General features: G+C 41.0%; 1 protein-coding gene across 7 annotated transcripts in view; it reads right to left on the bottom strand.

Moving 5' to 3' along the window:
- Positions 1 to 366: 366 nt before the first annotated feature.
- The window catches only part of siah1 (siah E3 ubiquitin protein ligase 1), a 44,868-nt gene continuing 26,902 nt past the window's right edge, over positions 367 to 18,332 (bottom strand). For 6 of the 7 annotated variants that reach the window (XM_060923844.1, XM_060923843.1, XM_060923846.1 and 3 more), the window contains 2 exons: positions 16,476 to 16,532; positions 367 to 2,502 (listed from right to left, as the gene is read on the bottom strand). In XM_060923844.1, coding sequence (XP_060779827.1) covers positions 1,664 to 2,502; positions 16,476 to 16,485 — 849 coding nt within the window. In that variant the 5' untranslated portion in view covers positions 16,486 to 16,532 and the 3' untranslated portion in view covers positions 367 to 1,663. Of the gene's footprint in view, positions 2,503 to 5,192; positions 5,324 to 16,475; positions 16,533 to 18,332 lie in introns of those variants that run through there. The other variant, XM_060923847.1, reaches the window with a different exon arrangement.

Here is an 18,332-nt window from a genome sequence, read left to right as displayed (position 1 = left end):
TACTTTTTTTTTTTTAAATGTGTACACACACACACACACACACACACACACACACCCCTAATTAAGCTGCACTAGTACAATTAACTAATTATTAACCAATCCAATCCATCAGAGGGCACCATGCGCGCGCACACGCGAGAGGCAATTTAATAATTAGATTTTAGCCAAACCTTCTACACGCTTGTTTTTGGGATGCAGGATGAAACCACAGAACCCAGTAGAAACCCACACGGAAATGAAGAGAACATGAGACTCCACAGACTGTGTAACCCAGGATAAAACCCAGGACCCTGCAGCTGAGAGGAGGCAATCTTACCCTGTGCTATTGCACCACCCCAGTATTCAGTATAAAGATGCATCAAAAGGTATGAAAAAGATAGATTTATTTAATGGCAAAATAGACCAAAAACAAACAAAAAACAAACATTAAAACAAAAATAAAAACAGACCAGGACCAGCAACAGTACAATGTATCCACAGAGATGTTTTGGCGTTTTCTTCACCCACTCCTCACAAAAACAGACACACATACAAAACAAAGACATCTGTACTTACAAAAAGGAGAACAAAAGACATGAGGCCTTCTGAAGAACAACACTATATACAAACACTGAAGATTAGCCACAATATTACAACAGCCTTTCCATTCCTTTTTCTTAAGTCATTACAAAATGATAATCTCAATAATAACGGTAGAAATTGCGTTCACTTCTAGTCTGATATTCAGGAGAGCCTCACCTCCAGCATGAAGAGATCACCATTTCCACATGACCGAGATGAGCATGTGGTTTACCTGTCAAACTAAAGCACGACCCATTCAAATGACTTAACGTTCACAGGCGCAAGACTGCTGTTAATAGCACCTGGTCAGAAAAAGTAGGCTATCATAGGGAGAAAAACATTTAAGAGGGAAAAGTGGCTTTGAGGACATCAAACCTGATGTGGTCACATCAGGTCCACACAAACGCCTCAATCCTGCCTCCCCCTTCCTCATGAGGAAAATCCTGGGAGAAACTCTACAATGATTCAGGTAGAAATTACTAAAAATTCTCAGATGAAGTCTGGACACACTAAGCCTCCGCCAGTGGTCATGCAAACATCTTCAGCATCTTTCTCAGGGGAGAGGGGATTGGACAAGACGAAATAATGCTCGATTAAAACCTAAAACTGTGGAAACTTAAAAATGTTAGTGTTTCATTGAACTAACAATGCAATCTGTCAGGGAAAGAAAAAGGAAACAACATATCAGGACAATTCTAGTTTATCTTTTAGAGTTCACCCCAACCCTCAATTCTACTGTGCCATTCCTTCACCCATCTTCACAAACAAGCTGTGTGTGAGCAAGTCCACTTCACAAGGCTCATCTTTGCGGGCATTTGCTCTCAAAAAATGTAGAATACATTAGTTTAATTATTTAACTTATTATAATATTGTAGCATAAAATTGAGAACCTGGGAAAATGGCCAGTTGCTGGACGTGCCAAGCATTGGTAAAGGTCAGTCCTGTTGAGTACTTGAAACATACAACAGCGAGAAGCTTCCTAGAGTAGATACCCCACCCCACCCCGCCCAATGCACACCTCGTGCTCGGGTGTCTCATGGTTGTTGTGAAATGTTTAAGTGTATGCCTATGTAGGTATGCGTGTATGTGTGTATCCGAGTCCTCAGCACATGGATATGGTGACATTGATACCCAGGTTTCCATTTTCAGCAAACAGCTGGGCAATGGAGGTGTCAAACACTAGACAGTCACTGTTCATGATGGCTGTGGCAATACCCTCATGGATGGATCGTGGTGTGGCTTCCCAGGTGAGGCGCCGCCGGTGGCCGTTCAGCTCCAGTCGGTAGGCGAAGTTCTCAGCCTGCTTGCGTGTTCCGATCAGCTGTACGATGGCAAAGAACTGCTGATGCCCATCATATTTCTCCTGCTTCTCCAACACCAGCATGAAGTGGAAACCGAAGCAGGACTGCATCATGACCCAGTCGACGGCACCGGGCAGGTTGATGTCCGTAGCCAGGAAGACGATATCCTCGCCCTGAAGCGTGGTGATGGACTTGTGCTGGTGCAGCAGGTGTGGCATGACTGCGTCCAGCGAGCCCTGCCACTTGCACGAAGCACCCGGACATGGGCACGAGTATGGCCGGAACTCACACAGCTCTTCGTGCTCGGCCTTGTCTGTGTGTGGCAGCGTCACTTCGCAGCCCGACGAGGCGTACTTGCATGGGAACAGCACGGAGTTGGCCACCTTTTCCATGGCCAGGTTACGAATTGAGCCCAATGGGCCGCGGCACGTCGGACAGCAGGTCAGCTTGGGCCGGCAGTTGCTGCACACCAGGTGGCCGCTCTGGCATTGCAGGATTGGAGGCAGCACATAGTCAAAACACACCGGGCACTCAAACAGGCTGGCTAGGTCACTGTTGGAGGCTGTGGTGTTCACACGCTGGGAGGGGGCGCACTTTGAGGTTCCTGTGGGCAGCGCGGTGGCAGTCTGGCGACTCATTTCTAAAAAACAGATAGGTAGAAATAAGGACAGTGAGAAAAACCACACGAGGCAGAGTATAAGAAGCATGAGAGAGAAAGTGGGTGATATCAACAGGAAAATGAGAAGGGGCAGAAAAGAAAAAAAAATCTCACACGAAGAATAGTATAACAGCACAACATAAGTGACAAAACCAACTGATGAGTAAACGCATGTTGCAGCACTTCTGCATTAATCATGCACACAAACTGGGATTACAATTATACAGTCAGTCAAATTTCTCCCAAATGAATCTAAAACAGACATTAAATCCTGCCTTTCAACAGACTGCTTTCCTGCTGATTCACTACAGATTTGGGACAGCACAGCAGGGCTATTTATTGTCTATATAATGCACAGCCGTTTGTCCATTTCCACTCAGCAGCTCCCATATATTGTGGTTTAATTGCTACGATAAAGTCAGATGTAGACCTTAGGGGTGTGTTTAGGGCATCTATTTTTGGCACAGACAATTTCTACACTTTTGTAAAAGGCAGAAATAGAGAACACGAACATGGGCAGCCTCCAGAGGGCATGCCCAATGAAGGAGCGTTCCTATGGCAACAGGCTGTGGTGTGTGTGTGTGGGGGGGAGGAAGCGGAGATCAGGACTGGAATTTTTTTGCCCTGCTGCATGGTAGAAGCAGGGCGTGATCTAGTGCTCATACTGTTCTGCTTTATGTAATATAAATGCATCTGCCTTTAGCGCAACCCAGTTCATGGGAGCATGGCGTGACGAGGACATGCATCTCACTTTCTCGCAATCAGTCGCACTCAAAACACTGATGTACCAAGGAGATCGTGCTGATGTTATGGGAGGAAAAAAAAAAAAAATCAGACAGTAAGAGTCCACGTGAAGGGTTGTTTGTGTGAATGTACGTGGCTTATAGGCAGCTTGTAAACTTATCTGCCGTGATAAAGCCCTGGGTATTTTTATCCCGCTCACTGAGCTGGTCAATCTCTTGCCAAAATTAGCACAGAGCACAAGAGGCCTTTAGACAGCCCTAAATATACAACCTGAAGCTTGAAGAGGGCAAACTGGTCTTGGCTACATAGGACCTTCATGTTTTTATTTCTGCAGCATGTTTGTGTTTCATGTCATGAATGAACTATCCGAAGCGTAACCCTTTTCAAACCAAACATACAGGTTTTAGAGCCATGTCCCAAATTGCCGCCCCTCCCCCCAAAAAACCCCACCAATAAGCCAGAACACATCAACACAACGTGTGTATGACATGTGAAGTGCTGTTGGCACAAGAAGTGCTGCTGAAATACCGAGAACAGTACAATGTGTCTGCCTTCTGTTAAACGACACCGCCACTCAGTGCGTGCCAGCTCCTGAGAAAGACTGCAGCAGCCAGTGCTGATAAGCAAAATGCACCTCTTTGGTGTAGATGTAGTGGAACGAGCCTAAATAAAACAGGTTGAGGATACACGAGTGAGTGGAGTGTGCACTGTTAAAGTATAGCTTAGCGATACAGGTAGTGTAGGGAGGCAAAAACAGGTTTAGTGACCATTGTTAAATGGATGATGTTCACTTTTACTTGGCAGTCACAGTTGCAAGATGATGCAACTACAAGCCAAACAAACTACAGGTGATCAAACAATTTCCGCTGAGTCACTGCTACTTAAAACGCCGAAACGAACCAAGACAAAAATATGTGCGCAGTCTGGGCTGCTTTCTGGAAGGGTCTGAATTATTACTGCATAGATCAAAACCAGATCACTTCTGTCTGGAATTAGTCTACGTCCTAGAGCCATCGCTGTTCTGCATATAACCTACTGTTTAGTTATTTTCCAGATGTACTTGGCAGACATCCGAGTAATTCTATGCAAATTTCTGGAATTATTAAAAATAAGGGAGAGACACATTTAGACCATCAGCATTTCTAAATAACTAAATATGAAAATGCCTCAGTAAGAAAGCGGTAGAAAAAATATCCATGTGACTGAAGCATGCAGAATAGTACCAACAGCCATCAACAAATGGAAAAATACAACAATTCACTCGTTAAAAACATTTGTTTTTTGTTCTTCTTAATGTATCCCTGGGATTTTACTCCTGTCTGAATCTGTCATGTCAGGATTTTTTTTTTTTTTTTTAGAGAGAGACTGTGCATCTGGAAAGATTAAATGCTACCTTTTACATACTACAAAATGAACAACAAAGCACTTTATATATAGATTCCTTTATATCCCATTGAAAAAGTGGCTTCATACTTTTTCTTCTGTATGGAGACAATCCAGAAAGGAAGGAAGGAAAAAAACCCCTCTAAAATCTCCCAATGAAATCAAATTCGAAGCCAACCACCAGCAAAGTTTAGAACAGAACAAAAAGATAGAGAAATATTTAAAAGGGACTTTACAAGGAAGCAACACTTCTAAAGCTTTTAGGGAAGTTGTTGAGTTCCAGTACAGGTACAACAGACATATGTTCTGGTCACGTGACCCATTAACGATCAAGTGCAACTTGGACAACCATGCATGAAACATCTTGCACTGTAGGGTTTTATTTCAGAGTAAGGAATGCAAGTTTAGACCCACTGGTGGATCCTGGAAGTTTAACAGGTTATTAATGGAGTAAAAACTAAACAGTTACATCCCCATCAATGAAACGGTACCAAAAAGGGACAATGGTGATCTAGGAAACGTACTCGGGTCAGTGTGGAAATTACCATCTTTTAATAAAAGTCCAATTTGAGTAGCTGTCCCACAGCATTCCTGGTTCTCTTTGTAATAAAAAACAGCTGCCTCAGACCCAGAAGTCCTCTCACACCCTTTATTCCAGGAAAGTGCTGAACTGAACTGCTGTGCAAGTGGAAAGTCTGCAGGCCATCACATAACACAGGAAACCTTGTATCCCCAGAGGAAGCCACTTCAGCAGCACTAATGAAAGTCTGTATGACAAGGGTAGTTAAAACAGGATTACAAGCTACATACACACAGGCAGTTAGGAGAGTTTGCGCTGTACTCTATTGTCATCGAATAGCCAAAGAAGAAAAGCATGAATATTCAGGACTTATAGGAATTTGGAATAGCTGAGGATTTCACACAACTCGTAATATAAAATGGAATCTCCATATTGTAGGTCTGCGTGATTGTTTATACATGCCTAATACAAGACCCATTTCTTTCTTTGTATTACATCAACTGAGCCAAAACAGCCTTAGGAAGAAGAGCTTGTACAACAAGAAATTTGCCATGCCGCAAATGTAGCAACCTCAACCATGAAATAGCTGGTGACTGAAGTCTGTTTGTTTAGAAAATCACCCAACCCGGAAAACAAAACAAAAAACACCCCACCCCAAAACTAAATTTAAAGGACATGAAACAAAATGCACGCTATATCAGTTTCTTCCCATTAAAAATATGAAATAATTGCATCAACAAATACAAGTATCTATTAAATTCAGCAAAATCGTTATATTCGTGATGATTATATGGCATTTCTGCTCGAGCTCCGATATGCATATTTTACAACCGGAAGAGCCGCTGTCACGTGATCATACGTCACAAACTTTCGGGTACAGCACAAGCGGGTAGATGAATATGGAGAAGTGTGAATCGTGATGACGAATGCGACAAAATAGTTTTTGTGTCTTGGATGACAAGAAAATTGTTTCGTTTTTAGAGTGTTTAACGTACATTGAACATCATGGTGTATTGCGACCTCCCAGTCAGTCAGACGCGCTGTTACTCCTGTTAGCAATGTAGCTAGGCTCAGCATGGCCAATGGTATTTTTTGGGGCTGTAGTTAGATGCGACCAAACTCTTCCGCGTTTTTCCTGTTTACATAGGTTTATATGACCAGTGATATGAAACAAGTTCAGTTACACAAATTGAAACGTGGCGATTTTCTATGCTATGGAAAGTCCACACTATAATGACAGGCGTACTAACACCTTCTGCACGCTTCGACAGCGCATTGATACCTTCACTCGGAGTTGTACCATTATTTTTTTTTTTAGACAGGGCGGACGGACCAGGGCATTCTCCCGCCTGGCCGTGCCCGACGAGGAGCGCTCTCGGCCAGCTTGGGAGGCAGACGGCAGCCCCTCCTGGAAGTGTGGTTTTACCATGGGCCTCATGCGGTAAGGATTAGTATTATAAATTTTGGGTGCATCAATTATTGATCATCATAATTCTGACTCTTTTCGCCATTTTGAATGTTTTCATCTCGGACTCTGGAAGCATTGTATCTCAAATCAAACTCGAAAAATATCAGCAAAAAAAAAAACTAGCTTGCAACAGACTTTAGCTAGATCTATGATGAACTTTCAATGTATGATACAAAAATAATACTTCTTTCAACAGATCATTAGCCTTTGAGCAGAATTGTTTTTAAACTTACCAGGATGTGTTATCGAGCCGACCACTTTCAGTTTCATGGGGATTGAATGAACTCTCACCCTCAGAATCATCTGACCCGTCAGAGTAAAGACAAGATCTATGTTCATGTGAATTTCCAGCTATCGGTTCGAATTGATAGGGTCCAACTTCACATCTCTGTGAAACATCGGGAATGTCACTGTCGATGGTGTCCATTTCGGTAACCTGTTTACATTAGATACCCAAGCGCTGGCTCCTTGAAAAGTTTTTGTGACGTCACGGGTCACGTGACCGCTTAGCTAATTAACGAATCGTTTTACGCTGATGTATAAAAAAGTTGAATGTGATGATTTTCACATTTTTGACACCCTGCAGTGATTTAGATGGCATTTCTTATGTCCTTTATACATAATTATACCCAGAAAAAAAATCCATGTCCCATGTCCTTTAACACCAAATACATCTTGGCTAACTGACTTCATTTGAGTTGAGTTTGGAGAAAGGGGGGGGGGGGTTTACCATTTTTGAATTATTCCTTTAATCAGGAAGCAGTCTTTAGTGGTGAGAATGTGAGCAATAAGTGTTTGCTTGCTGATGTATGTGAGCTGTGTGACCTCTAACTGACCAAACACTGGTACAATGGCAGCAAAGTGTATTATCAGTTCATCGCATCACATTACAGTTAATATGCAAACATGCATGAATGTCAGTAGTGTAGTTTTATGCAACCATTCATTACAGTAAATTCTCTGCAGTCATATTTTAAACATGGAGCCGAAACTACACAGGTGTGCATCCATGTTCTGACATGTTCATTAACTATAGAACAGAAGCAGCAGCCAGCCACCAAAACATCAAGTTTTACTTTTGTTAAATGTTATGTTGAGGTCAAAAAGAACCTGAATGACTACTCCGAATAAGACTGTCGGATAGCCTGCACAGATATAAACACCAGACGGGAGTGAATGCTGCTCGTCAAAGCACACCAAGTTTCAGCTTCCCAATGTTTCTTTTACTTTTCTTGAAATACTGTTACATGCTCTAATGAGCACCAGTTAAACAATGTACTGAATTTTTTCTTTTCTTTTTTTAAAAAACACTTTAAAAGGGCTCGACATTAGCTTTTTAATCCACTTGTCCAGTTGGACAGGCAGCAAGATTTTTCCACTTGTCCTGACCAGAACCTTTTTATTACCATGTATTTACTAATTCAATGAAACTTTGTTAATCACATTCCTTTATCAAAAAGCCAGTATTGTCATGATAATCATTGTGCTTGAATAATTTATAATTTTTCAATAAAAAGCAAACAAATTCTCCAGTGCCCCATTATGGTGCGTGTGTTGTTATAACCCATTACCTGATCTGCAGTTTTAAGAGTTTGACTCACCCAAACACTAACTTTAGTTACTCCAGAAGCTCTGAGCTTGATTAATCCAGTAAAACTTGAAGAAGTATAAATTAATTTCAAGAAATGAAACGAGTTGGACCTCATAATGGTGACAATCACGTTGTGAATGAAAAACCGCGAGTTCGGCACGGTCACAAAATTCCCCTGAAATGTTTTACGACGTGTGATGGTTAATGTGTACCATACAAAAGAAAAATACAATAAAAAGTCTGAATGAAAAGAAGATTCACCACAGATATTTATTTTGTTAAGATATTTGATCATTTCTCTGATTTTGATGAATTCAAAGTCTAATAATCTATAATTAAATATTATGACGTGGTTAGTTATTTATTTTTAGACACACACCCCTGCTGTACTCTGCTTCCCCAGAATTTTTTAAACAATAACCTGGCCGGATCACTGAGGGGATTGAACTAGTTTCACTGGAACATTATTGATGCAACTCTTGAATAATTACTATAAAAATGGTGATTTTCAACAATCCCTCAAAGACACAAAAACATAAAAGGTATCATTACTAGAGTGGCAGCTACAGTTATCAACACCTTAACGATCTTTTGGCCATTGCAAAAGTCAAAAAGACTTTCAGTATGTAAATTGTGCACGAATAATTACTCAAACTTCCACTGGGTGTGCGTGCGCACGTGTGGTGTCGATTCCAGATTATTTAGGGCATCAGATCACGTGGCACCCTTGTCCACAGATGCCCAGATGATTTATTTAAAAAAAAAAAAAAAAAAAGTGGCATTAAGTTAATGCAAGAGTTTTTATTTAAAATTTGTTTTACATAGATATATTTAGTACAAAATGTATAGGTTTTATATAAACAATGTCGGTTCTTACGTAAATGAAGTAATGTTTATAAACAAATGAACTGAATGTTTAACCTGCATCATAAAATCTTTTTGTTCCACCTTTTACCCACTTTAAGCATCTTCGTAGATTACATTTTGTTAATCATTCCTTGTTTGTATTAATTTCTAGTTTTGTAGTTTACCAATAAAATGTCAGGCAATTGACATTGTAACCACATGAACATCCAGGTCAAAGGTTGATTTTTTAAATTGAGATTTTAAATTTATATCTAAAAAGATTACAATATCAGCAGACATTTTATATATGGAAGATATTTACAAACTGGAAAAAATTCTGAATGGAATAGAAAAATATGAATATTTCAAGCATATAATTTTTTTTATATGCTAGGAATTTAATTCTGTTCCAATTCTATTTATTGCAATAGGATTCCAAATACATCCATCCATCCATCCATCTATTTATCCATCCATCTATCTATCTATCAGTTGTAAATGTCACCGAATTCCACAGGGTGTCGATCATGGTGGACACCCGTGAAAGTGATCACTTAACACCTCATGTGACTTCTCAAACACGCGTTGATACAAAATGGCGACTGTCAAATGGAAGAGTAAGAAACTCTTTTGGTAGGTTTTGACAAGATCATGAAATATCAGTGAATTTGACAAGTAAAAACATGTCCATGATCTTTCCACCATGCTTACCTGCGATGAGAACGTCCAGGTTTTCCTCAAATCGCAGAATGTGCTGAAAAAAATTCCATCTCCGGTAATGAGCTGCATCATCAGACGACAAGATCGAAGGGCGAGGGGGGTTTCCTGGTTGATTAATTAACCAAGAACTGTTGTAACTGAAACTCATCTTTGTAAAATTGTTAATTGGTAAATCTGGAAAGGTGTCGATAACTAGCCACCGCTCTAGATTGTCTGGGGTGGCTACATGCAATCCTTTGAGTAATTTTCTCTAATTTGTAAACCAAACGAGATTGGCCTACATGCAGAAAATGTGACAAAATATGTAGACTGCTTATATCATTTATGTAAACATTATTTAACTAATGTTTTTTTTAATATTCGAGGATTTAAGCGAGTCAAGAAGTTTGGCCTCATGCAGCCTTAGCAGTGAGACAGCTAGTATAAATAATCGGTACATGAACAAACGAGACTTAAGCTCACCTCAGCAAGTCTTTTACAATCGTTTACCCCACCATGCGCAATACTAAAGTCACTGTTACAAACAGTACAGCACGCAACATGTGGATGCACTTTCATGTAGTCTGAGGTGATGTGGGTTTTGTATTCTGGGGGACACTGCTACGACTCCCCTAGATACACTTGCAGTCCAGGAGAGAAGACGTAAAGCCCGCCCACACAGAACACCGATTGGTCTACTTAACAAGACCGAGCAATCAGGATTCTCATTCTCATTCTCCTATGCGAGAGATTCCTGGAACTTCCAGGAGAGTTGGAAATAATTCAACTTGTCCCATCAGGCAAGCAGATGCGGATTTGACTTGTCCAGACCAAACAATTACTTGTCCCAACCAGTCGGACAAGCATCAATGGTGAGCCCTGCTTTATAAATGGCTATCAACTCACTGTTGGGCTGGGGAGATGGAGGCTGGATCGCAGACGAGGAGGGTTTCAGAGGAAATGAGCATTATCATCTTTATGTAGGTTAATAATAAGAGAAATAAGAATAGGGATAAGAATAGGAATAATTTGATTAACTGACTGATTATACAGATTGCCTGGGCACCCAAGTATGGCCACGGTGTCGTCCTGCCCCCGCACAAGATATACCACAATGAGACGGCAGAGGGAAAGCCCTGCGTGTTAACCAGCCCACGGCCCCCCACACACACACGACCCACCACACCTCGACTCCAGACCATCATGCAACATGCCAGATTTGTCCTATGTAAGAATGTAAATGGCTAGATTGTGGGCTTTCTCCAATGTATTGCATTAAAAAAGTGTGCACGCAGGGTGAATCTCTGCCCAGATTTCCCCCTGCACTAACCCTGCGTACTCCGATATGCGCCTCCTCTAAATTGTGTTAGCATTAAAAGGAAGCGAGGCGTGCAGTAAAACACCTGCAGAGGCATCTGCATGCACGCCTCGCTTGCCCTAGTCTATTTGCTGTTCTTGTTATTGGTAGATGTATGATGTGTGCAATCTAATGTGTAGTGCATTTAAGAGAGAGAATAAGGCATGTTACGTATTACCAGGAAGAGGTACGTGTGCGCGCGCGCGCATAGGGCGAGTGCACAACGGGGGCCCAGAACCCACAAATACACATTGTTGTAAAACACTGACTGAAGCTTGGTTTGTATTTCCGAAACTCCATATCTGCAAGCATATGTGGTCTTCATGCATGTTTTCAGTCTGTATCCATACCAAGCAAAATTAAAAGGAAAATCCAGCACGTTCCTCGACATGCTAGTCCATTTTCATTTGGTTTCTACATTGCCCGCTACCTGCTGGTAGATGTGCCAGTGGGAATTCATTTCTACCTAAAGAGAATTATGCAGATGCACATTAATCCTTTCGTCTCTTCAACTCCCTCATATCCTCCTCTGTACACCCTGCCTCAGATAATACCGTCAAGCTCGATCAATGCCATCGTGCTAATCATCTCGTAGATCACCAACTAGCTGAGCCTCTGTTGTAACTCAGCCCAGCTGCACTATTTATTACGCTCAGTTCAGAAATTTAGAGTCGGAATTTTGATGCCTCGTTTCTCACAGAAAAAACAAAAATACAGCACCAACCAGCCTATGGAAGACATGATGGCGGTGATGATTTAAATTTTGATGCATGGCATCATACGCATAACAAACTTAGCTGTTTGGAGGACTTCATGGCAACATGTCAGTACACCTCTGTGTGCCACGCTTACCCATAATCGCATTCTCTGTATTGTATTGCAGTTGCTTTGTCGCAGAACAATAAACCAGGAACGACTAACTTTTTGGAGCCTGACCTTGGGCAGCTGAAAATCACTTCCATGTTACTGATGCAGCATTTCCTTTAAAAAACCAATTCATTAATCACCCATTCTCTCTGCATTCATGTTTTGTTTCTTGTTGCGCATCAAGCTCTAAATGTCTCGTCCTTACGTCACGATATTGTGATGAGACAAAATCATAATTCTCCAAAAAAAAAAAAAGCTATACCAGTATCATGAATATTACCTCTGTACTTATAACTCTAATTAGACCATTATTCCATTCTTTGATTGACAAAACCCTACACCATGAAGTTTGCTCATCAGACCTGACAGAGCAAAGACCAAACAAACAAGGGTTGACACAGCACAACAAACTTTGACCTTTGAGAAGCTGAGTTTGCTCTACTGCACAGAACCTCAGCATTCAACATGTACACATGTCAAAAGCGACCATGTGGTTTGGCAGACTACTTTAACAGATGAGATTGTGGCTTGAGGTCAAACTTCATTACTTCAATTCCACCGAGATCGCGGGTTTGTTAGTGTAGGAGGTGCTTAATTTGGTAACGTGTGGTTTGCGGTGTTGCATTGTTTGTATTCCCTATATTAACAAGGACAGTGTAGGTGATTAATATTTAATTCATATTAAACAGGGCTGACTCCAGAAATGTTAGCAAGCTACAGACATTTAAAAATTTCAGCATAATTAGCACACTGAAAACAAAAACGGCTCTTGATCGGCATATTAAGGAGACAAAGACAGACATTCTGGTACCAGTGAAGTAACTCTGGTCTTTCAAGTTTGTCCATGTTAGCACGTAAACAGATGGACTGGCCATCGGGAAGTTCAAAAATTTTCCTGATGGTTGCTCCATGACGCCACCGCTTAAAGATCTGATTAGTTCACACCGCCAAGTTTCGATTATTGACTTCCTGTGTTTGTGGAAGCATGCAGAAGAAAAGGCGGAAAGGCGACGGGGAGAAATTGCAAAACAAAACCTGCTCTGTTAAATGCAGCACAGTTTTCAAAAATAAATGAACTTTTATTCTAAATTGCTGCTGGCGAACGCAATGGCGGTAAGCGCAACATTGAGAAATCAGGTACTCCGTGGACTAGCCCAAGCCTGACTAGCTAAATAAAGCTAAGAGATAATAGGTGTGCTTTTACATCCATGAGGAGTTAAAGTAAAAGTAGACTGGTGCAGTAATCTTGTATTACACAATGTTACAGAATAAGTGATTTAAACTTCCACACACAGTTGCTTAAGCCTTGGTCACAACCGGCCGTACGTGCTCCTACGGCCAGTCTACGTGCAAAAACCGCAAGAAACGCACGGAGGGCGCGCGTGTGACGTGCTGATTTTCGAGCCGTAGGCCGGCCGCAGAGGTTCTTTGTCATGTCAAACAAACTCTACGGGCGCTTATGTTTTTTTTTTCAGGTTGCAAGACAAACTTACGGCCAACGTGCGTCTTTCTCCATGAACCAAAAAAAAGCAGCGATTTGGGAAACGCCAAAAATCGCACGGCCAAAAAAATTGTACGTCCGGTTGTGACCTAGGCTTTATGATGGCTATAATTGTATTATCTGTGTGCTGCTACATGTTGGATTTAATGTAGTTCTAAGTTTTAATACTACCCACATTAAAGCAAGTTAGTAGGCTCATTATTTTGCTCAGGCCACCCCTGCAAGTAAAAAAAGTTTGTGGTAAATCTGTAAAAATGTTACATTTTTCTTGACAACGTCTCACTTGTATGCCCCCAAGCTATAGACTACAATAACACCACAAGAGTCTGTTGTGGTTATGGGGTGGGGTGTTAATGCAGCAAGCATGAATCACAGTGAAGCACTGAAGTAACCAACATATACTTAGACCTGCTATAGATAAATACATTATCAAGTAAGGCATAAGGCAAACCACTTCATAACTGTTTCGCAGGATAATTTTAGATGCTTTAAACAGACCCACTCCCCCCACTGCTGCTGCTGTAAACAATCCTTTATCTGTAGAATTCCTTTTTTTTTTTTAGGAAAGAACACTTTAAATGACTTTCGTGAAATAAATAATATATGTCTGCTGTTTTTGTACCATGTTGCTGCAGCAGTTTGCCAGCACTCAACATGTTCAGACAGTCATTTAGCAGCACCAGTAGGTTTAAGAGAGATAAAACAGGGGGAGCTGGTGGGGTGGGGTGGTGTGCTGAGGGCAGGCTGAAACACCACACCACCACCACCACTCCCCATGCAGCGAGTGCCAACAGTGGGTCACAGGGCACAAGGGTTTGAAGGCACAGACCTTCCCTGCTCCTCCAGATGGTGATGGAGGGTGATTACAGAGCCAAGTCACGGTGAAGGACACACTCTTCAATTATCTGGTCCCCTCCTTTTCCAGCACCCCAATTTTCACCACAAGTGTAGAATTTTCTAGGAGTTCTTTTTACTCCACATTATTAGTGCAGCTCAAAAAATTAGATCATGAAAAAGTTAATTTTGCTTTCCAAATTTAATTTCAAAAACTGTAAAACTTTACATAATATATTTGTTATAAATAAAGTGAAATTTCAAGTCTCTTTTTTTTGTTTTAAATGTTGATTATTTTGGCTTGCAGCTCATGAAAAGTCAGAAATCCAGTATCTCAGATTAGAATATTTCATTTCAAGTTTGAGTAAAACAGTATGTAGCTCTTGGCCTAGTTCAGTACACACGACCACAATTATGGAGAAGACTGCTGACTTGACAGTTGTCCAGAAGACGATCATTGACACCCTCCACAAGGAGGGTAAGCCACAGAAGGTCATTACTGAAAAGACTGGCTGGAAAAGGTGCACAAGCAACAGGGATGACCACAGCCTTGAGAGGATTGTCAAGAAAAAGAACTTGGGGGAGCTTCACAAGGCATGGACTGAGGCTGGTGTCAGTGCATCAAGAGTCATCATGCACAGACGTCTTCAGGAAAGGGGCTACAATTTTCACATTCCTAATATCAAGCCACTTCTGAACAAGAGACATTAGAAGCGTCTTACCTGGGCGAAGGAGAGAAAGAACTGGATTGTTGCTCAGTGGTCCAAAGGCCTTTTTTCAGACAAAAGTAAATTTTGCTTTTCATTTGGAAATCAAGGACCTAGAGTCTCGAGGAAGAGTGGAGAGGCACAGAATCCAAGGTGTTTGAAGTCCAGTGTGAAGTTTCTGCAGTGGGTGATGATTTGGGGTGCCATGCCATCTGCTGGTGTTGGTCCACTGTGTTTTATCAAGTCCAAAGTCAACGCAGCCATCTACTAGGAGATTTTGGAGCACTTCACACTTCCATCTGCTGACAAGCTTTATGGAGATGATGATTTCCTTTTCCAGCCGGACTGAGCACCTGTCCACAATGCCAAAACTACTACCAAATGGTTTGCTGACCATGATATTACTGTGCTTGACTGGCCAGCCAACTTGCCTGACCTGAACCCCATAGAGAATCTACTGCCTATTGTCAAGAGGAAGAACAAGCCTTTTGTCACATGTACACTCAAGCACAATGAAATTCCTCCTCTGCATCTAACCCATTTGAAGCAGTGAACACACGTATGCACACAAGTGAGCAATGAGCATGCACACACGCAGAGCAGTGGGCAGCTATGCTACAGCACCTGGGGAGCAGTGAGGGATTAGGTGCCTTGCTTAAGGGCACTTCAGTCATAATACAGAGAAAGGGGCAAGTGCTGTTCATTCACTCAACTCCCCTCACATTGCTCGTGCTGGTCACAGGAATCAAACCTGCGACCCTTTGGGCCCAAAGCTACTTCTCTAACCTTCAGATTGCCCCATTTGAGAAATATGAAGGAGAAATACCAGACTCAAAAATACAGACAAGCTGAAGGCTGCTATCAAAGCAACCTGGGCTTCATGTGACTTTTACAAAAGTTGGGCACATGGGTTTACAAACATCATGCCTAAGGATTGCAGTTGAAAATTAGCCTGTTGGCCAACACTGGCACATTTACAGTTCTGTTGATTAATGTGCGATGCCCTTTTAAATAAATAAATGAAATGACACCTTAGCAGTGCCACAGGCTGATCACCTCCACACCACACTGATGCAGTAATTCATGGTAAAGAAACCCTAACCAAGTACTGTGTATAAATGAACATGTTTCTCAGAAGTTGGACATTTCTGTTTTGTAAATGCTTTTTTGATTGCTCTTCAGAAATATTCTAATATTTTGAGATACTAGATTTCTGATTTTCATGAGCTATAAGCCATAATCAAAACAAAAAAGGCATGAAATATGACTTGATGTGTAATTAATATAGAATATGAAAGTTTACCTTTTTGAATTACATAAAAAAATAAAAAAAAAAGATATTTGAGATACATTAGCATTTAAGTTAAAAAAAAATCCTTAAAGTCTAAAGAAGTGTATTTAACCCCCACAAAAAGGTGTGAAAATATCAAGAACTTACCTTCGTCCATATGATTCCCCAGTAAGGCTATGTTCTTCTCTTGAAACGTGTGGACCTCTGCAAAAAAGGAAGAGAGGAATAAAGAATGAAAAACTGACCCATGTGCTTAGCTGCCATTACACCAGTTACATTTTCTATTTCAACAAGACTGGCTTTACCTGTAACGTAAAACCATATTACGATCAGCCTTGAATATGACTGGTTATGAGCGCAGAGACGCACTGACAAACATACGTAACGTTTCCCCTAAACATGCGTCTTACAATTCGGATAAACTTAACCGAAAAGCATGACTCACTTCATACAAGAAACACAAATGAAGATGGAATGTGGAGCAGTTTGTTAAGTGGGAAAGTTTATCTACAAAATATATGAACCAACTTACAGATGCAAGTGCGCACCCCCACAAACAGGCCGAGCCTTGCACACTGATTTCCGTGTACGTGAGCACCTTAAATTAGCACTTTAATATTTACTGATCAAAAGTTCTGGATAAAACAGTCATCAGTTGACCAGCTTTTCAACTTTAAAGCTGGCTAATGATTAGCTGATGAAAAATGACTTGAGAACCAGGAAATACAAAAATCAAATACAGCACATTACACCTCACATTTCTCCAACGAGTGATCAGATTTAACATAAAAGTACTAACATAGAAAAGTTTTAGACTCCGTCTATAAGCACGTTATATGGACATGCTTAAAAACATTGATTTTTCCTGCGTTTTGGACTCCCATCCACACGAAAACAGCATTTTTGGTCACCAACAATTAAGCTTTTATTCATCAAGGACCTGAAAAATGCATATATTTGATGTCATGAGTCAACCTGAATATGCCCAGTGTGGGTTTTGTGTGCATTATGAATATGCCTGGACTTCACTAATGGCTGCTGATCAGGTTATTACTTTGCAGTGTCAGACTTTTTATTTGATCATATTAAATTTCACAATGTTTTATTACACTCTCATGAAGAGGTGCCTGAATATGACGAGCTATACTGCTTCTGAAACCACCACTCCTGCAGTACAACCCCGAGTGTCACAGTATTTCCACATCTTAGAACTGTTTTAGTACTTTTTGGCACACTGAGACCTGGACCAGGAAACACAGTTACTGGAGATGAATGAAGGAATTAATGAGATGGAGATGTAGTCATAATGCTATAAATGTCAAACTTTTTTTTTTTTACAAAAAGTACTGGATTTATTGGTATACATATTCCAGTGTGTGTGTGTTTTATATATATATATACATACACACACACACACGTGCTGTCAAAAATGTCGCGTTATTAACGCGTTAACTTGACTCAATTTTAACGGCGATAATTTTTTTTATCGCGAGATTAACGCTCTGACATGATGTAGGTTTTTCATAAGCTTTTGAAACTGCCAGGAACTTGGAACAGAGAGAGAGACTTTGCTTAGAAAACCGATAGCAGCTAGACTGTAATGCCACGCCCCGCACAGCCAGAGTCCTCTGCCCTCCTCCCCCAAAGAACCAGCGCGGGCAGGGCGCGCTAGTAGAGATGGGATTTATGGCTCTTTGATGGGATCTGCATCTTTGTGATCCGTTCTTTGAAAAGAGCCGTTCAAAAGACTGGCTAATTTGGCTCTTTTTAAATATTTATTCAGTTTTAAGACAGCGTCTAAAGAAGCCAGATCCCTCTGAACTGTAAACTCAATGCTATCCCAGAAATCCTTCCTGTAATATGCAAATTTGGCCACCTCTGATTGGACAGCGCGATGCATCAACAGGCAGAAAGTGTAAAAGTACAAAATGTGTCAAGTGAGCTGAAACAGTAAAGATCAGATTCAATGCAATATTTATCAACGAACAACTTAAACTTAATACA

Source organism: Neoarius graeffei, chromosome 6 (genome assembly GCF_027579695.1).
Source record: "Neoarius graeffei isolate fNeoGra1 chromosome 6, fNeoGra1.pri, whole genome shotgun sequence".
NCBI lineage: Eukaryota > Metazoa > Chordata > Actinopteri > Siluriformes > Ariidae > Neoarius > Neoarius graeffei.
This window is presented reverse-complemented; position numbering and strand designations above follow the sequence as displayed.